Source organism: Pogona vitticeps, chromosome 1 (assembly GCF_051106095.1).
Source record: "Pogona vitticeps strain Pit_001003342236 chromosome 1, PviZW2.1, whole genome shotgun sequence".
NCBI lineage: Eukaryota > Metazoa > Chordata > Lepidosauria > Squamata > Agamidae > Pogona > Pogona vitticeps.
Window position 1 is genome coordinate 145920272 of NC_135783.1, and position 20981 is coordinate 145941252.

General features: G+C 42.5%; 2 protein-coding genes across 3 annotated transcripts in view; one reads left to right on the forward strand and one right to left on the reverse strand.

The window, feature by feature from the left end:
- THSD1 (thrombospondin type 1 domain containing 1) lies at positions 1 to 17427 on the forward strand. Of its 2 annotated transcripts, XM_020788025.3 has the most exons (5): positions 12 to 275; positions 3734 to 3867; positions 9020 to 9979; positions 12914 to 13078; positions 15310 to 17427. In XM_020788025.3, exons 2-5 carry the CDS (start codon positions 3810 to 3812, stop codon positions 16668 to 16670), a joined length of 2544 nt encoding a protein of 847 aa, XP_020643684.3. In that variant the 5' UTR covers positions 12 to 275; positions 3734 to 3809; the 3' UTR covers positions 16671 to 17427. The 2 variants fall into 2 exon arrangements, with proteins under 2 accessions (XP_020643685.3, XP_020643684.3); XM_020788026.3 differs by lacking the exon at positions 9020 to 9979 and having other exon boundaries at positions 1 to 275.
- LOC110076122 (fibrinogen-like protein 1) overlaps positions 17349 to 20981 on the reverse strand; it is a 15652-nt gene continuing 12019 nt past the window's right edge. Inside the window, exons 6-8 of the mRNA XM_020788027.3 lie at positions 20751 to 20839; positions 19559 to 19749; positions 17349 to 18731 (exon numbers count right to left, since the gene is read on the reverse strand). Coding sequence (XP_020643686.3) covers positions 18551 to 18731; positions 19559 to 19749; positions 20751 to 20839 — 461 coding nt within the window. The 3' untranslated portion in view covers positions 17349 to 18550. The remainder of the gene's footprint in view (positions 18732 to 19558; positions 19750 to 20750; positions 20840 to 20981) is intronic.

The window sequence follows — 20981 nt, forward strand, 5'->3', positions numbered from 1 at the left end:
GGAAAGGGCGAGGCGCGTCGAGGCACACACCCAACACAATACACACACACACACACCCCCAATAGACGGCATGGTCGAAGCCGCGCTTTCTGAAGGAAAAGTTTGGACTCCGGGAAGGGCTGGTTCCGGAGCAAAGCGGGAAAAGCCAGCCAGCCGCTGGCACCGGTTGTTTCCCAGGCCATTTCTTTCCTGTCCTCGCTAGCCTTGTCTTTCTCCAGACCGAGCGCGGAATTCTCGTAGGAGAAGAAAAGGAGGACACCCTACTTCTCAATGGAGTAAGTATACACTTAGTTACCAATGGCTGGTTCTTCGGTTGAGGAGTAAAGAACAGGAAAAGCAAAGTGAGGTGGATTTTATCTTAAAAGTACTCTACTCGGCTAGGTGTCCTGCCTCCGAGAACTGCAACCGACTTTAAGGCTCCAGAGGAGAAGCTGGTTGCGGTAAAAGGTTGCCCTCCACGAAGCGCCGCGGGAATTACTTTTGTATAAACATGTACAGAATTTCTTTGCCATTAAAAAAAAAAAGAATTCCAAAAGAATTTTGTTCCTGAGACAGTTTTGCAGACTTCGTGGGGAGGAATCACTATTTGAATTGCACCTGTCCTTCCAGTACATTATTAGGTGTAGCCCGGCAGTGAGTCTGTTAGTGTGTGGGTGAATTAAAAAATGTTTATGTTAACTTTAAACCTCATTCTGACCTTCTCAATTTAATTTCCTTTTCTCCTTGTTCTTCCTCCTGCCATATTTATTTATTTATTTATTTGCTGGCACCCAAATAATAATCTGGGTTATTTCAGTGATATATAATTGAACCATTTAAAGCAATTAAAATGGAAAACGCATAAATGCTATTGAAATACAATTCTTCAAAATCAGATAATATAGAAACTAAAACCAGAGGAGAGAATAATGGGTTCACAAAAAGTAGAATAAATTAAATGGGGGAGATTTATCCCAGCCACCAGAAATGGAAATATCAATGCTTAAATGTGTCAAAATTATTAAGATGTCATATGGCCTGGGAGAAGCAGGAAAGGATAGTCTACTGTGGTGCTGAAAATACACTAGAGAAGACATCAGAGCAACAGACAAGGGAGGCCCAAAGGAAGGGGGACCTTCAGAATGGCCCTTTTAATTTGCATTTGAGGCTCTAGTCCTTTAGTTTTTTTTTAAGTCTGCAGACCTGCTTTGGAGTGGCTTGTAGGATGGGGCTCTCTCTATAGGCAAGTACTCCCTACAGCAGTAGGATTTTAAAAAAAAAACTCCAAAGAAGTAAGCACTTCTTGACTTGTTTTCCTTTCTGCTGCTTTGGTCATACTTCCTTCTTATTTGAAACAATGGATCTGTCTCACTTTTCCTTGGTAGCACCAGCATAAATCTTGTTGGTGTCTGGGAGTCTATATGAAGTAACACAACCAGTGAAATTCCAGAATTTCCTTAATGTTGGGTGTTGCCCAGAGCGGTGCATTTTTTGGTTTTAGTTTTCTTTATTGAAATAATGCAACCCTGAATTCCTGAAATAAAGATTTTTAACAGGGTTAATGTTATGTCAGGATGTTTTCGGGATATGCTAAAAATATGACTGCCACTTGCAGTTTTCTAGTACTGTACCTTTCTCTGGCAGATAATGTTCTCTAACGAAACATTAGTTTTGCACATACACACTTTGAGCAGGAACATTAACAGCAGACATTATGGATTTCTCATATCTTGAATGAAAACTCCATGTTCCAGCGTACTAAAATATACACCACCCTTGCATCACACAATGTGGCATGGGATTTACCGTATTTTACCGTGTATATGACCCCCATGTATAAAACGCCCCCCCTAATTTTGACCCTTGATGGAGACGAAGGAGCAGTTAATGGGAAACTGCTCCTCCACCTCTTGCTGCTGCTGTCTCCATCCCCTGCCCTAAGGAGATCGTGGGAGGAGGAGGAGGCGGCAGCAGGAACAGGCGCCCAAGCGCACGTGAGTGCTTGTTTGCCTCCACCTCCGCCTCCTGCCTGCACCACCAGAGGGGACAAGGCAGCAACATGAACTGAGCCCATCAGTCCCATTGGAGGTGGTGATTGGGCTGACGGGGAGGCAGCAGCAAGAGGCTCCCGACGGCATGTGAATGCTCCTTCTCCTCCACCTCCTGCTACTGCCGCCTTGGGGCCACCAGAGGGGACAAGCCATGAGGTCTGGAAGAGGCAATTGGGCGGCAGCGGCGGCAGCAAGAGGTGCCCGAGCGTGCACACAACTGCTTCTTTCCATGTATAAAACAACACTCAATTTTCCCTCTAATTATTTTAGGGGAAAGTGTTGTTTTATACACGGAAAAACATGGTATGCTGCAACATTATTACATACCGGCTACCTGCAACAATATTAGGACAACATTGCCAGTCTGTTATGAGCATGAGTGATGTAGCAAACCTATTCACAAGTAAATTCCTTTGTGTCTAATTGGTGAGCTATATCCAGCATCACCAGAACATAGTGGTATGTGAGATGAAAGACAAGACAGGACCATGATCCCTACTCTACCCTCAGAGGACAATTTTTTAGTAATGGTGATAAGACACTAAGGCTGGTTATCTTCAAACACATTGGTCTCTCCTTCAACAGAGGGGAGCAATGACTGTTGTCCCCTCCATATCACTTACCGTCTGCCACCTGAGACAAGTACCCTAACTCTGCCTAATTGTTGGGGCCGGCTCTGAGCATGACATGGTTGAACTTCCTCTCATGCAGTGGCACTTTACTTTACTCTTCTTCCCTATATCCTTTCCTGATCTTCTCTGAAGGACCTCCCAACGTGAAGAGCAGATTTCTGTGGCTCCTGGAAAGAAAACTGTCAGTTCTGATAGGCTTGGCTTTCACCCAAAAGGAGTAAGTGCACATAGAATTGCCGCCTGATATCCAGAAACAAGAGATGTAATAACTATCTACACAGATAAACCATCTTGGATTCACTTAAACAATCCATTCAGACTGGCTGTTCATCTTCTCCTGCTTCCTCAGTTCCCGGCATAAGAACTGCATATTCACATAACCAATTTCAGAACTTCTTCACACAAATCGGTTTCATAGCCTGCTTAAGATGTTTTGCTGCCTGAGGTAGGACAAGATGGCAGCCTGTTTCCATTTCGTGGCCCTGTCAACTGGTTTCAATATTGAATTTTATCTCAAAACTGAGATAGTATCCGCCACTACATCTGAATGCAGCAAAATAATTTAAAGGGTGTAGTTTAAGCAATCCGGCACATCTACTTGTGTCTTCTAATACAAAAGAGTGACCAAGGGCTGAGGGGAAAGAGCCGTGAAGTTGTCACTTCTCTTTGCTATCTCAAGTAGTTGCTTCACACTGACTGAATATGGGGCTGTTGCTTGTTTGTAAGTTTGAGTAATTATTGATAATTCTCCTGCTACCACAGTTGATATCTTCTTATGAAGTAAGCTGCAAGATAGTACTCTGTGACCAAGGGTCCCTTTCAAAATAACTTCACACTAGCAAGCAAGCAAGCAAAATTGCTTAAAACCAAAACTGCATATGCACAGAAACACATTTTGTATTTAGGGTACTCAATAATGAGAAATCAGAAACTATTTGTAACATATTGATGAAGTTAGAGGTGTAATAGGATTGCTGTTTCTCCCTATGGTACAAGGGAGAAAAATGACAAAATAAATTTCAGGGTGCTGCTGACTGATTCTGAGGGGGCTATGTTGCTCTTCATTTCCAGGAATTCTTAAAAAAATAGGATGTACTTTGGACCTGGATATGAGCATTAGGAGGAGCTGGGACCCCACCTGATCAGAATGAAACAGATGCTGAAAGATTTTTCAAATCTGTTGCTAGTCGTGCTCTGTGATTATGGTGAGTATGTGGTATAAGTTGGTGGAGACTTTTTCCTTGAAATGTGAAGTGATTAATTACTTGATGTACAAATAAATGCATATTGATCTCAAAACACAGATAAGCAAGGTGACAGAATTCACTATCTATTTCATGATGTGACAGATTTGCTAAAACAAATATATCAAATTATTTGATAGTTTAAGGATCTTTAGCCATAGATCTTTTCCTTCTGGACTTGAGGTTGAATCTTGCTTTTCCTCCCCACGTCCCATCCACAGTCTCCCATGTGAGGCTTATTCTGCTGTAACATACAGGAACCTTTGTCCCACCTTATTTATGTGACGTCCTTTGAGCCTGTAGGAGAAGACCCAACATATTCCTGCCTCTACACTGTTGTGTTTCCATGTAACATGCACTTGGCTCTTTTAATTCATGCTGACTTCACAGATACCTCTTTCAACCCACTTTAAGCTGCCTCTGCTAAAGGCTATTTGCAAGACAGAAGTCTCCAACTGAAATCGCCCTAGCTGTTCCTAGAAGAGGGTATGGCTGGTTGGAACTCAGATCAGGACAATCTGCCTTAACAATTTGCTGATGTTCCCACTGGTTGCTTCGAAATACACAGCTTGAACAGGAGCGTGCAGGTGAAGACCTCAGATGGTGCCTCTGCCTTTTCCTCCTGCGACCTCGCCAAACCCAAGCAAAGGGACACGTGAGATGGAACCACCTCCCTCTTCCCAGTAGGTTTTGAAAAAGTTGATTTCACCCTATTGAACCACAGAGGGCAGAAAAGATCTATTGTGGGACACCACAGGGTACAGCTATGGAGGCTCTTTCCTTTGTGTGGCGAGTGGCAGGCGGTGAAGGGGGAGGGTTGGCTGAATCCTTATATTCCAGCCATTGTCAATTTTATTTTTTTTCCATTTTCTTTCCTCTTTCCCTTCCATGATGCATGTGCTCCATGAAATATTCATAAGCCATGTCACGAAAAGAGTCATCAAAGGGCATGATGGCATATTTATCCTGTTTGTTCAACTTGGGTGGTATTTTCTAGAATTCTGCTTCAAAGAGCAACACCCCACCATTTCCTTTTTCATTTCCACCCCCCCCCCTTACCTAATATGTAATATAAAAGAAGCTCAGTGGATTGCTCATAAAGGCAGGGATGGCTCCTACAGTTCTGAGCAGGCCCCCAGCTGCCCTCAGAGCTTTCTGATTGTCTTCCTCCTGCCTGTGTCGGCAGAAGAGAAGTTGAATCCTTCACAGAAATATCGGGGACTTATTATAGCAGAAGATGTGCCAGCATTCTTGGGCCTTGGCTTTTTCAGTTATCAGTGACCTTGCTTTTTAAAGGGCTTTGCAATTACAAGCCTTGTAGGCCTCAAAACAATCTCCAGCAACATTCTTTCAAATGAACGTTCGGGGGTATTTTTTTAAAAGAACAATCTCAGGATCCCACTGGCCTGGTATCATGTGTACTGGATTAATAAGGTTGGAGGGAAAGAGAGAGTGATCCAAATTCAACTTATTGTCTCCACCCACAACAACAACAAAATCAGTGAGTTAGGTGTCTGACTGCAGAGCCAGAGGTTGGGAGTTCAATTCCCCCACTGTGCCTCTTGAGAAAAGAGCCAGCCTGTGTGGCCTTGGGAAGTATGCCTAGTCCCAGGGCACCTTGAGAAGGAAGGAATGGTGAACCACTTCTGTGTATTCTCTGCCCAGAAAGTCCTGGAAAGGGTTGCCTTAAGTCAGAATTGGCTTGACGGTAGAGAAGGGGCATGAACTTCAGTGCGATAGAAATGGGTACAAACCTTCCCCTGCCTCCCAGGCTGGATCCCCCCCAGTCACCAGCCAGTGTGCGCTCCTCTGCTCGTCCTCGTCCTCTTCAGCTGTTCGACCAATCTCCAGCAGGAACGTGGGCTTCCCTGCCCTGCCTCTTTGGCTGATCATCCACTCAGATAAGGAGGTAGGACAGGCAAACCCATGCTCCTGCTGGGGATTGGTTGAACTGCAGCAAAAGAGGAGGAGGAGAGGAGCACACCCCGACTGGTGAGTGTGTCATTAGCTGGGGAGGTGGGAAAAGGGAATGTGCACCACCGGTGGTGCCATGTGCGCGACGTGGTACGAACCTCCAAACCGAGGTTTGTGCCCTTCTCTACTTGACAGCAAACAATCATTATTAAAGGAGCTAGAAGAAAGATGCTTGGTTTATTCACTATATTTATCTCTACCCTTTACTCTAATGACCCCAAGGCAGAATAAATGGCTTTCTCGCTATTTTTATTCTCACAACTGCCCTGTAAAGTAGATCAGACCGTGAGGCCCACAATCAGCTACAGTAATATATTTCAAGCTTATAGGAGACTAGAACATGGACCTCCCTAGTCCCAGTATCTTAACCACTAAAGCAGAACACAGTGGGCTCTTGTGGTTGAATAAATGCATACATCCCACCAATGGCCCTTAGAGTTGCAAGGTAACGATGAACTATAATCATAAAAATATCAGGTGACTTTCTTTTTTAGAACTTGTTATCCTTATGTTGTAAGCCGCCTAGAGTGGTCGAAATGACTAGATAGGCGGGGTATAAATACAATAAATAAATAAAAAATAAATAAATAAATTTCCATCAGCGGCATCAACTGATCAGAATCAGTTGGGCAGTTTTAGGGCCTCTACTAGTTAAATGAAATTTGGGAATAGCACTACACAGTTTCTCTCTTCTCCTGACCCTCCTCCCATTCCTCTGTATTATAAAAACATTCATTTTACAAAACTTTGTAAAGACACGTTTTGATGTGTTGTCTACAACGTGATGCAATTTAAATAGTTGAGAAGTCTGTGTTAGCCACTTTCGACATGCTCCCTTCCAGGAGAGCTGTAGTGGAGTCCTCTCCTTGGGAAACTGTTCTATAGGTTTGTCTGTTTGTTGGGGGGGAGTCGTTAATCAAACATCTGCGTATGTTTTGTCTCATTTGTTTTAATTCTAATGTTAAGGGCACTTCTTGAACTTTACACTGGGCTCCATTCAGACTTAGCGGTTCAAAAGCATGCAAATGCGAGTAGATTAATAGGGACCACCTCGGTGGGAAGGTAACAGCGTTCTGTGTCTAAGTCGCACTGGCCATGTGACCATGGAAGATTGTCTTCGGACAAAACGCAGGATCTATGGCTTGGAAACGGGGATGAGCACCGCCCCCTAGAGTCGAACATGACTGGACAAAAATTGTCAAGGGGAACCTTTACCTTTACCTTTTACCATTCAGAATGTCTCTCTCATTTGTGAGGGCAGCTGATACCCAAAAGGAACTTCTTCCAACAGAAGATATGGGACAGTGGGTTTGTCATTCCTTCTGAAGCCTCCACGCAACACCACCTCCCATAGGTGATCTTGCAGGGTCCTCCAACTGTCTTGAACTTTATAGGCAGCTGTACTGCTAGGGGAGAGAGGAACGGTTGAAAATCCCGGCTCCCTTCCGGGGAAGCATCGTGTGGGAAGAGATTCAGTCAGATGAACTTTGGCTGGATCCCACTATAGCTGTGAATAATTAATTATAAACCTTTGTATAATATGATGGTTTTACTGCTGAATGTTTATATGATGGGTTTTTAAACTGTTGAGATAATTCATTTCTATCCTGAGAAGGAGCTTTAGCATGAAATGCAAAAGGCCACCTAATGCATTAGATAAATAGCATCTGCTACTTACCTCCCTTGTCAAATGTGTGAAATGACATTTCACCTTTGAGACTGTAATTGACAGATTAATTTCTGGATGAATTGGGCTCTGGATTGAGCACAATATAAATTGTATCCACATTTCTTTTACTGATCTTTGTTGATTTTTCTCTGTCTCTCTCCTTCCCTCTCTCCCTGGTTCCCTCCATCACTCTCTCCAACCTTAATAGTTAGTGAATATAATCATGCTTCATAAGACATAAGACATAAGACATAAGAAATTTATTTGTCATTGCACTCACAAGTGGGTACAACGAAATGAGGTGCTCTTCCCCAAGGTACAACTGGACAACACCACTACAAAAAAAAAAGTTAAAAATATACACAACACTCACCATACAAATATAAATACCCCGTTTCTCCCAGCAATTAAAATTCCACCAAAAACTTATGACCCCACATTTAATTCACACAATGAATTATAAGCATCAGAAGAGAGAAGAGCCAACATGTAAGGACAACTAAAATGAAATAAAGACTGGTAAAAGACAGTTGTAAAAACAGTATTGATTATCGGTTTACGGACTTCAGTTCTTTGACCTGGGAGTGATACACCAAAGTAGACATCATTTAAAGAACTTACTATTTGCTACCAATGGACATCATGTCACAAATTCATGTGAAAGAAAATCACATACTTAAGTCTTTTAGGCTGCGTATGTATATCAATGTAAAAAAATGTGGCACCTCAAATACTAACTTTGTATTTCAGAGCGAGCTTTTGTAGAAGTCTACTTCCCCAGACACTGCAAACACATTGAAATGTTACAGTCTTTAAGGTTCCATGATGATTTTGATTTGTTTGTTTTTGGCTTGCTTTTGCCTGAACTGTACTTATAAATTCATTATGCCTGGACATTGTTTTTACAGAACTCAGCTGATATGTTAACCTTTACATTGGAGCTATATTTGCTATCCTCGTGTTCCAGTATTGGAAGATAAAATAATGATTTCTATTCCTACCTCCAGCCAGGCTCCCGAACAAAGGAAAGACAACAGATTTTTTTTTCCTGTAGTAAATGTTAATTGTCTCCCACAAATAAGGAAAGGAGTCCTAGTTCTGGAATTTATTTTGCTCTTTGTATCTTCATAAACTCTGTTTCCTGATGTTAGACAGAATCTCTGACTAGTTGTAGCCAGTGTGGCCCATGGTGAGGGATCATGGGATTTCAAACCAGAGTTATCTGGAGAACCACACATTCCCCACACGGTTTGAAAGCTTTTTATAGCTGCTGCCTATGAGTGTTGGATAACTGATTATTACCAGACCAAAGTGGAGAGTGCATTTAAGAATTGCTTTTTGGCACAGATGGTCGTTGTATTAGATGTTCTGAAAAATCTCTCTGTCCCTGTTCACTTCTCTTTTTCTCTCCAGACTTCATCCCTCTTTAATTTCACTGCTTACTAACAATGCTGTCAAACTCTTTTTCAGTACTGGGAACGGTGGAATATCTTCTCTTGGAGCAACCAACGCACGTAGCTTTAAGCAACGGCACAGTATCCGTAGGGTTGCAGAATTATGATGGGAGCAATGTGACATGGAGAAACCTCTCCGTCTTGCTCACGGATGCCAGCACCAACCAAACAGTTGCAAAGAAGCAACTTACGCAAGGCCAGGGCCGTGATCTGGTCACCTTTGAATGTTTTCATTTTAAGAGGGCTGGGAACTACAGTTTCAAAATAGTTTCTGAATTCATCAATGGTACTCATCCCCAGTGGAACAGAAAGAGTATCCCACTGACGGTGGAGTGGCCTGTATTTCACTTTGATTTGAGGAGGACTTCAGAAAGCCTTGGGACTTCGCTTCAGCTTGTGCTCTTTACAGATGCCTATTTATGTCCACGGAATGAGACTGCGATTTCTTTAGATATAATACTGACCAGCAGTTTTTATGAGTTAGAAACACTAATCATGAAAGAGACTGTGGGAATGAGAACTAGGAAAAAACTTGATCTGTTTAGGTCCCAGTTGGTGACATTTGACTGCCAGTTGGCTAGCCAAGAGCCATTCGTTGCTGTGTTGCTGAAAGCAGTAGAGACCAATTCAGTCATTGCTTCAACAGGACCTGTAAATCTTGTGCGCAAATTTGGCTACAAATTAGTTCTGCCAGAAGAAATTGTATGTGAATCTTCAATCATGGTTTCTGTTCTTCCTCCTCCGTGTACTTCTGCTGCTGGACGCATTACTGTGTTAAAGTATCATCTTGGGCCTTTGGGTAAAAGGGCATTAAAGCTACACGAAAGCATCGTGAATCCGGAGGACAAGAGGATAGCATTCAACTGCACCCTGTTTGACAAAGGCACACACAAATACTGCTTTGAATTTAGGCAGCTGGACCAACATGATTCTGCACTGAGAGCAAAAGAATGTGTGCTCATCCAAAGGAATGTTGGTCTGTATTCCCTTTCAAAAGTGCTTAATTTGAAACTCTCGTGGTTTATAATATCCATTTGATTTTGTATCATGCATCTACCTCCCCTTGCAAGGCACACCTCTGTATCATTGCAGAGCTATGTGTATAGGACAGAGTCCCCATAAAACAGAAATGGAGAATGGCCACCAGCTGGAAGGATGTGGACCACTGAAAGCTAGAGGATTAAAAACCTTTCTTTTCCTTTCTATTAACTGGTGCTTGGTCCAGAAACAATTCTGAGGACTGATTATACATCTGTGTGTTCCCCATTCTTTCCAGCATCTCCTTCCGGGAGAAAGCTGTGGGAAGATTCCTTGAAGCTTTAATGCACGTAGTGAGAGAGGGCAGGTCATAACTGGGAGAAATTATGTCATTCATTCATTCATAGCCACCTGGGGCCAAGTGTTGCCAGCATTTTCACCAAACCTGTAAAGTTACTCTTAAAATGAATTAGTTATTACTCCTATTCCACAGCTTTCAATGTAGTTACTGCTATAGCTGTATCCTCAAAAGTGGCAGTTTACCTTCTCATTATTCAGAGGTTTTTAAAATAATTACTTCTACAAACTTTTGTATTCTTGAAGGCTTTCATGGCCAGGATCCACAGTTGTAGGTTTTTCGGGCTGTTTGGTCATGTTCTGGAGGTTTTTCTTCCTAATATTTTGCCAGTCTCTGTGGCCAGCATCTTCAAACTTTCTTTTAAAAAAATCAGAAAGCTGTACTACAAAGCACACCTAAGAATTAAGGCCACATATCTACAGCCATCAATGTAACCAAATCAGTAAGAATGCAAAAAGAACTAAATTATCCCTCATTAGCCAAAATCCTGTTGCTTCGTGTTGTTAATCTCACTAGAAAGAGACCCATTGTATCAGTGGGGATTTGGTCAGCCACTCCTTTCACAAGTTCCATCAATTCAAATGGGCTTACTGTGACTTACTTTACCAGTTAGTAAAGTAGAATAGGCTAGACCCATTTGAATCAATGAAACTTACAGAGGAGTTGACTTATCAAATCCCCTTTGGTTCAGTGGGCCTGCTCTGGTGAGATTTACTACACTAAGCAGTAGAATTTTGTCCATTATGTCACAATCATATTGTTCAATCGGTTATGCCTGAAGTATTGCAAAAAAGGAATTGATTACAAATACCATGTGTTATAAGCTATTTCTAAATGCTCCTCTGCATGCATGTATAAATTGCATGGGCAAAGTTTCACCATTTCTAATCTCCATGTGAGGGAAAGATTTACCTGCTCAATTTCTGTGCACAGTATTGCTTTTAAAGGCACAGAAGCAAAACTGGCCCTGAATGTAGCCACAGTGTTTTTGCCCTCAGCCATTTCCACCCTCTGCTCTCCTAGGCTGTGTGGCAGCAGGAAGATTCCTACAGGCAGCAGGACCAAGGAAAGGGCAAGAAGAGAAGCTGTAGTTCCAGCTTCCACAGGGGAAAGTGGAGGAGTATCTTACACTCAAAGGCTCTCTGCAAGTGATCAGTTCAGGCAACGTAGGCAAGAATGATCTCTTCTCTTTCCTCCACCACCCCAGTCAGCCACAACACATTTAGCAGGGAGGAACACAGAGAGAATAACAAGGGGTACAGAAAGAATGGGGTGGGAGGGAAAAGTGACTGACGGGAATTGTAATCCAGCAGCAACTGGAGGGCCACAGGTTCCCCACCCCTGATTTGAATGGTTCCCTGTCCTCATCTTTCCTTGCTCCATGTGTGCCAAAGGTTCGTGGGTGTGGTCTTGTGGAGATAGGCAAGTGTGACCTTAATGCTCTGTTGACACACTCATCTTCCTTCATAGCATCTTGGCACAAGTCTAGGCTATTTACACATAAGGCAACTGAAGATGAATCCTGGCAATGTGGAAGTGATGTTGTCTGATAGGTTGTTTAATTGCTTTTGTCCATTAGGTCACAATCGTTGTTATGAGGATCTGCTGTTTTCTGGATCAGCCTTTCTTTCTTTCTTTCTTTCTTTCTTTCTTTCTTTCTTTCTTTCTTTCTTTCTTTCTTTCTTTCTTTCTTTCTTTCTTTCTTTCTTTCTTTCTTTCTTTCTTTCTTTCTTTCTTTCTTTCTTTCTTTGTCTGTCTGTCTGTCTGTCTGTCTGTCTGTCTGTCTGTCTGTCTGTCTATCTATCTATCTATCTATCTATCTATCTATCTATCTATCTATCTATCTATCTATCTATCTATCTATCTATCTATCTATTTATTTATTTATTTATTTATTTATTTGCCATGGCCTTTTCAGGAGCTCTTCTCAGGTTCCAGGGCCATTGTCAAACAAGGAAAACCTTTAGCTGTGTTCAATCAAGAATGCAACATGAACAGATGAATCTCTGCCCCCCCTTCAAATATGTCACCACCCCCCATGCCTATTCTAAAGTACTTCTTCACCCATAGCAAGATGAGTTCATTTGAAAGAATTTTTTCGAAAGAGATTCTGTGCCAGGAAATTTTACCTGTGCAAGAGACCCCTAGCTGCCCAATCATGTAGGGGTGTCTCTCCAGATGCAAACCATACCTGCCAGTAGCCCAGAAAATAGTCCACGTCCAGTGCTTGCAGATCCAATTGCACTGCCTTTCTGTATCCAGCAGACATTTACGGTGGATAAATAATTCCCCATGCAAAATTTGAAAATTGCACCCCATTTTGTTATGTTAAGCCTAATGTTAACAGAAGATGTAGATTAAATTATGTGGGGTTGCTCATTTTTCAGGACTCATTGTATTCTTTTCCAAAGGGGGAAAAAAAGAATCTTGCGGTCCATTTAGGAACAACAGATTAAGTTTAGCATGAGTCTTAATGGATTACCATCCATGAAAATGCATTTCTCAGGTTCTTTGTCCCCTTTCCCTTTAACAGATTGTCTCCCTTCAGTAAAGCAACATCTGGTGTATTTACAGAATCCTGGAGCCTATGGCAGGCCTGGACCCCATGTAGCGTGACATGTGGGGATGGCATCCGCGAGCGTTATCGAGAATGCCTCACATCTCTCCCAGTCCTGACAGAACAAGAGTGTGTGGGGAGGCATCGGGAAGCATCTCTGTGCTCTTTGGAGGAATGCACTAGTACGTAAGCTGAATGTTGGGAAGGCATCCTCATTCACGATTTTCTTCCACTCTTCTTTTAACATTACTGTATGAGATCTTTCTGTCTCAGGTTGCAACTGCATTAACAAATAATGCAGGAAATTCTCCAGGATTGGGATGGTCAGATTTGCATCATTTTCCGTTGACTACATGATGCACAAGTCAATGCAAACCAGCCCTGAGTCCTTCTCACATGCATACAGTATTTTCCCCCTCTGCCACTAGGGCTTCTACTTTTTTAAAGAATCAAATGCATTTACATCTGTTCAGATGGTGTGATAGTTTAAGTTGATGCAATGGGTTGGCTGGCTCTCCAGGCTTCCTAGTTTAGGGTGGGGAGAAAGGAAGTAAAGGGGCACTCATGGGGGTGTAGGTTCCTCTCAACTAAGTACCCCTTTGTCTCCAAATTCCCCCCCCCCAAAAGGCTTGCTGCCTGTACTGGTGTGCTACTGCAACTGGAAACCAAAGAGAAAAAAAAGAGCAAGGAGGAAATCAGTAGCTAGCCCTTTTTGCATCTTATTAAGGTAGCCTCCTGCAAATCTGGATGGGTGCAGGAGAGCCACCTTAACAGGGTATTAACAAGTTCAGATTGGCAATTTTCTCTGCTCTCTCTACTGACTCCTGTGTGAGCCGCTGAAGTGAATTCATCTGGAGAAGCCTAACTTCCTGAGTATGACTTCACAGTGGGTCACGTTGCATTTCTCCTGCTGTGTAGTCACATTCTCAATGTGCACTACATAGGGACAGATATCTTTGTAAAATATCCAGCCAGATGGAAGTAAAGGAAGGAGGCCCAAGTACAGATTTGCTGATGTCACACGTACATACTCATCTTATGGTGCATGAAGGTATTACAGTACTTATAAATGGGATATATCTGTTTCACAGAATGGTCCTATTTACAATACATTAGTGCTAAGTTGACTGGTTCTCACTTGGCCTTTAGTTGTTGCTGATCAATTGCTGTTGAATCATTATACTATGTGTATATAAGACTGTAGTTTTTGTATGGCTCACATTATCTTAACAGAATTATACAATCAAAAGGTCTTGCATCAAGGATACCAGGGCTGTATCCATTACATTTACTAGGTGAATCAGAACAAAATCTTCCCCCATCCATAAGTACCTACAGTTGGTAACATTATATGGTGTGAGATGCCAACCACACCCCATGAGCCAATTATGAATTGCCTTTCTCAATTATTCCAGATTGTATCTGTGTATTTTTTTCAAGTTTTGATTTACTAAATTACAAGTGCAGCTGTTACACCAGGATAAGCCGAGGAACTATAAAAAATACGATGGATAAGGGAGCCTATAACTAGTAATGAAGTCATAGCTCAGAAAGCTTATAAAGCAGATTATGAGATGATTAATATCCACACCTCTCCCTACCACTAGTTTCAGAGGACTCACTGCTCCTTTTCTGCATCTATGGATGATTCATTCTTGCCAGACTCGTCTCTGGGTTCCTGTTCCTGTTTATGTGAGGGAATGGGAGGCATGGAGAAGACAGGTTGTGAGAACCATTTGGGGCCCATAACCTGCAGGGTTCTCTGCTCCCCTGCATTCGACCTCAGGTAGAGGACTCGTGTGTCCTGTTTTACAGAGGATAACCCTCTGATTGAAGATTTCCTGTGCTTGGAGTTCTGCCAGTTTAACTCTGGCATAAAGACAAACAAAAACCTAGAAGAAAGGAGAACAAGTAGGGGCATATGGACACATCACCTCGACAGCAGATAGTGTAGGCAGAGAGGTCACCAAATTACATTATTTCTCGACTAAGGAAAGATATATTGTGCTTTATTTAAATGACAGTGGTTATTTCTAGATCTGCATCTCTACATATAAGCTAGCATATGCCTATTTTTTTGTAATTGTATATTCTTTTTAGGTTTTGCACTTCCTCTTCTGGAGCGGTCCATAAGTGGCCATGCAGAGCCTCAGATGGGGGTCTCTATACATGTTCATGGTCATAAAGCATGCTCTGCTGTTTGATTGCAGCAACAAAAACATCCCACCAATAGTTGTGGGCTTGTTCCCAGCTGAGAAAGGTTATTGTCTCAGAAGTATTAAACTTTGTGATTTGGTGTCCAAATAGGTTCTTACCAGTGTCCAAAGTAATGACTTGTATTAAACAGGTTTTGCTCATCTTGAGAAATAGCTTGTCATATTCAGCTGTTGAATACATGTGTTCTTTGTTTCAGCCACAAGGTCTCCACCCATCACACCCTTGCACAATGATCAGAGAGCCACCAATAATCTGGTCACTGTTACTGGTATCTCCTTGTGTTTATCCATCATATTTGCAACAATCCTTATCACCCTATGGAGGAAGCTTTGCAGGACCCAGAAATGTAGCACCCCTGTGCGCTGCGACTCTGCCCACTCCCCCGGCTTCAGGAAGAACTCCGATGAAGAGGATATCTGCCAAGAGGGGCAGCGGGGAGACAGCTTTTCTGAGAGAGAAGCCCCTTGTTCACCGCACGAGGAACCCGATAGGCCTTTGAATCTGAGATGCCTTCATTTCGCTCAAGAAGAAGGTTCTTCTGCTAATGAGAGCTTTCAGTCCGGTGCTCAGAAAATAATCCCCCCCATTTTCAGCTACCGCCTCGCACAGCAGCAGCTGAAGGAGATGAAGAAGAAGGGCCTCACAGAAGCAACCAAGGTTTACCATGTTTCTCAGAACCCTTTGACAGACACGGTGAATGCCGAAAACCAGGAGGCTGTGGGTGCAAGCAAGTTCAGAATAAAGTCTCCCTTTTTGGAGCAACCACCCGGTCACCCCCAATTACCAGGCAACAGGCCCAGTTCTATGGTGGGCTTTGCGCTATCAGCAGTTGAACCCACCTGGAGCCCTACGCAGTCTCTAATTAAAAGAAGTCACCCCAGATACCTTGATTACAAGGCAGAGCCATCAGAGAGAAGCTACTTGAGAAGCTCCCAGTTCAGAAGAACAGCTAGTTTTCATGAAGCTCGAAAAGCCAAGCCATTCCGGAAAAGAAGCATGTCCACGCTTACACCAAGTCAGACTCCTCATTACCACTGCAGAGCCAGAATATGGGGTTCTGTCCCTGAAGAACAGCATCAGTCTGAACCTCAAAGTGTCAAGCAGAATACTATAGAGCTTGACCTGTATCCCAGCACTGCTTTAACTACCGAGGTGATGACCGGTGGGGTGCAGAATCCCCATAGATGGGAACCACTTCTGGGGAAACAGCCAGATCTTCCTAATAATCAACAGCCTTTGTCCCAAAGGCTCTATGCTGATAAACCAGAGCAGAAAAGAAACAGAGGCAGCCCCTTGCTAAGTTCTGGGGATCCCTGGAGGAAAGAACCTGCCGGAGCGTCTCTAAAAAACACTCACCAAAGAGATGTTCTCAGCCCCGCCCAGTACAGGAAGAGCAAATGCCAGAGCTTCCCATCTGATCCTGAGTATCATTTCTATGACAACAGTACCTTTGGGTTGACTGAATCAGAACAGCAAATGATTGACCTGCCAGGCTATTTTGGCTCTAATGAAGATGGTGAAATGAGTACTTTAAGTATTGAAAACCTGGTGATCTGAATTTCCTGATGCCGTTGTGCCAACCCTTATGGGTTGGCATGAAAAGCTGCTGCAGCATGCACAACCACAAAACCTTTTGATTTTTTTTTTTTTTTTTTTTTTTTTGAAAATGCAATGCCAGGAGCCAGTCTTCGTTTCCTTAGAGGGGAAAGAGGCCCAGTCCTCCCTAAAGGGCACACATCTGCAAACGGACACAAAATCACTTTTGGAAAACCAAATGATTCTCTGACGTAAGAGACATAAGCTCTTCCTAAATTAGTGCCACTACTTCTGGAGTCCCTTTTCCATGGATGATGTTGGGTCAGGCGGATGGGAACTATAGGCCAAAACATCTGGGGGGACAAAAGTGCTCCATATATAGCAAAAAAGGGGGATTCCATCCATCACAAGGATAAAGAGTGGATGGCCCTCTAAATCGTATAGGACTGCAGCTCCCTTCATTGCTACTCTTGATTATAACTTCAGTCCAGCAACTGTTGGAGGGCTATATAGTCCTCACTCTGAACTACACAGAAGCAACCTTTTCCCACCATAACCCAGACTGCTGCTGCTACTAATACAGCAGCAGTTCAAAATTTACTTGGCATAGTTTATGTTTGGCAATTCTTTCTCCCATGACTGATCTGTGGCTTGTTCTACATTTGTTTTCCTTCTGAAAGTATAAGTAAAAATACACCCTGAAACCAAAAAAAGTACTTTATAACATATAAATTTTAGGCAGTGATAAAAAAATAAAGTTTTACATTTATGTACCTAACTCTAGGAGGTGTAAGAGATAATGAGTTATTTTCACAATTGCTGCTGTTCACTAGATTTCATTCAGGTTGCATTATGACAATGTACTTGATTATTTTCACATATACAGTATTGGTAATTAGTATCACTGTTCATCCTTCTTTAGTAGAGGGATGAAATGACATCTAGCCTTTGGGCTTTATTCATCCCTACATTTGCTTCTGGTTTTCTCAGATTCTGATTTAAGAATTGCCCTTCACATGTTCTCATATGCACAAAATACAAATTCAAAAAAACGTTTGTGAAAATGCATAGCAAGTCTTCTGCTACGTTAGGCATCAGTCAAGATTCCTGGCTTCTCCCATAGCCAACATAGTCAAAAAACAAATTAAAAGGACTCAAATACCATGTGAATGAATCAGTATGTACATCCGGTAGCTGGAAGGGGTGAGGTTTGTGGCCAGTGCATGCCAAATGCAGCTTCCCCTCTCCACTGGAAACAGTTTGGTTGGGGTTCTCCCCTCTCACTATATCAAGTTTTCAGTGATTCAATTCATAGGGCTGCTCCCTGCCAATTATACAACATTTATGTGCTTATGCTTTGTTTTTTTCTCTTTTCGCAAGAGACAAAGTAGTTCTTTACTGCAACTGGGAATTTCAGAGATGTTTTGAATTAAAGGGCCGACTTTGAAGGCTAGAAGGAACTTAGAAATTAAAGTTTTATAGAAGCTTCCTCTGTTTCATATTTACAGTGTGCATGCATTTGTTGTTTAAACAGGAGGAAAACCACACATTTGGGTTATCCCCTCTGCGTTGACTGAGAAGTCCTTTGCGGGTCATGTTGCCCTGAGGATCCACTTCCCTGTGATCTAAGAAAGCCATTGCTGCTAGTCTGTTCTCTAAAGGCAAATGTGTTCACTTGGCCTGGGCAGGTTGAGGTGCCAAATAATTATGGCAGATCCAAAGGGGAATGTATGATGGAAAATGTAATTTAATGCACAATTGGAACAAATGACCCTAGAAACAGGTTCAGAACATGTTCAAGTCATGTTACAGTATGTAACCAATGAGTCTTGACCTAAACAGCATCTAATCCCTCAAATCCCTTTTTGCATGACATGTTCTCTTCTCACAGTTGAAGCATCTTAATTTGTTTCACCATCTCCACTCTGTCCACCCAGAAATGACAGGGGTCTGATCTTCATGGCTGTGTATTTCAGGGAATACCACAGTCCTCGCCACGTGAACCAAACTACTCCATTGTCAAAGGTCCCCGTGTATTTCCCCTTCTTGTGATACAGTCCATTGAGATTTGCTGCATGGCATCTTAGGGAAATGAGAGAGTAAAAGAAGGGAAAGATAATGTTAATCAATGTGTAACAGAATAAAACAAACACATAAAGCCAGGTCTTATTAGGTAAAGGTAAGTGTTCCCCTTAACATTTAGTCCAGTCATGTCTGACTCTAGGGGGCGGTGCTCATCCCCGTTTCCAAGCTGTAGAGCTAGAGTTTTGTCCGTAAACACTTTCTGTGGTCACGTGGCCAGCGCGACTAGACGCGGAATGCCGTTACCTTCCCACCAAGGTGGTACCTATTTATCTACTCGCATTTTTATGTGCTTTCAAAACTGCTAGGTTGGCGAGGAGCTGGGACAAGCAACGGGAGCTCACACCGTCGTGTGGATTTGATCTTATGACTGCTGGTCTTCTGACCTTGCAGCACAGAGGCTTCTGCAGCCACCACGTCCCCTTTAGGTCTTATAATGGAACCCTTAATTCAGGTAACACCTTCAGTTTTGCTATGCTAAAACCCAATTAAATTTATGAATGCAGCTTCTGTTCTACCCCTCTTGCAAGAAGATCAAGGTGGTGTATACTACATGGTTCATACTGGTCTATCTCCTTTATTCTCACAACAAACCTATGTGGGCTTGTTGTGAGAATAAAGGAGATGGGTACATTGCGGGGAGAGGTAACAACTAGCCTAACATTCACTCATTGTTCTGATACACCATGATTCACAACCACACCATGTTGGCTCTCTAGAATAAGCAGTATGCATCTGTCTGGCAAACCTAAAAAGGCTCCAGTGTTCAGAGAAACAGAAGAGGGATAGCTCTTTGACTTCTAGGTGGCTCTCGCCAAGCCACTCACCTGTTAAACCACCAGCCACATTTGTTCTCTTCTGCACAGCTGCCTGTTAGGAACCGATCATTGTCTCTGTCAGGAGTGGAGAATGGCATCCCACTGAGCGATGTAGACCATTGGTTCTCAAAGTTGCTCCCTCCAGACAAAGCATCCCCAGCATTCCCAGAAAAAGTGCCAAAGTATATCCTGTAATGGTTCTGCAGGAGAGCCACAGAAGGGTCTGTTAAGGTTCAGCAATAAGGGGACAGTCCTCTCACTTAGCTCCCTGCAGAAGCTTTCCTCTTGCCACCGCAGAATGTTATGGAAGTTCTGAATTCTATCCCATGGAATAGTCTGCAGTGGGGCTTCTCGGGGGCATTCTGAATACCTGCTCCCACAAATGCCATAAACGATGTTTCACTTGAACAAGGAACTGCTTCACAAGTAGAATGAACAAATGGCCTTAAATCTCTTGACATTGATCCCAACTGCAGTTTAGTACTTCAATGCATATTTAGAAGTCACACCTTAAGAAACTTTTTGTTGCAATGTTTCCCCTCTCTCCTACTATAACCACAGATCATACTTTTACTCTCAAGTGATACAGTACATGTTTTTTTTAATATGGAGTGGTTATTCCAGAAGTAAACTGTGAAAAAGCCCACTCTTTATCACCCTTTCCTGCTTTTTTGTATTCCTGGAATTATGGATGGAAACTTACTGTTTATGTGACACATGACTTGTCCTACTATTTTCTAGATTAGTTTTCCAGGAAAATCAGCAAATATTAAAATAAAAGTGATAGGAGGGAGGAGTTGACAATTAATTTTCCTTACCTACTGGGATTCTCCAGTATGGTACCATAAAAGACTTTATGATGACACCAACCATGCTAATGAGTTGACTTACGTGTGGGCAGTAGTGGTATGCAGAGTAACAAAAGACAGATATCTGGATTCCTCATTTTACTAGTTACAAAGCCCTTTTCTAACTTCCAGCCAAAGTTAAGTGATAGTTACTTAGAGCCTTTTGGCTCTTGTTCTCACAAGATATTTCACTTCAGTACATTTATGTCATCTACTATACCAGCTCCATGGGATACTAACATAGCAACACACTATTCTCTTTAGCCTGGCAGGCTAATGGACCATGTTCTTTCATAATTCATTGTAAGTATATAAATTATTTGAATTTAATTTGAATTTGAGAGATTACCCACCGTCTCATTCTTGAGCTGGAAATCATCATAAATTGCGTATCGTTCCTCCCCAAGCCAATCTCTCAGGTCAATCTTCAGGGAGTTTTCTTCTGGAATGGAAAATGGTATTGTGCTGAATTCTCTTGAGTCCAAGGTTTGGTTCCGTGTTACAATAAATTAAATTATCAATGAAGCTGGATATTTTCCAGTTGGACCATTCAATATTTACTTATTCTGGGGGGTTTGCATCAA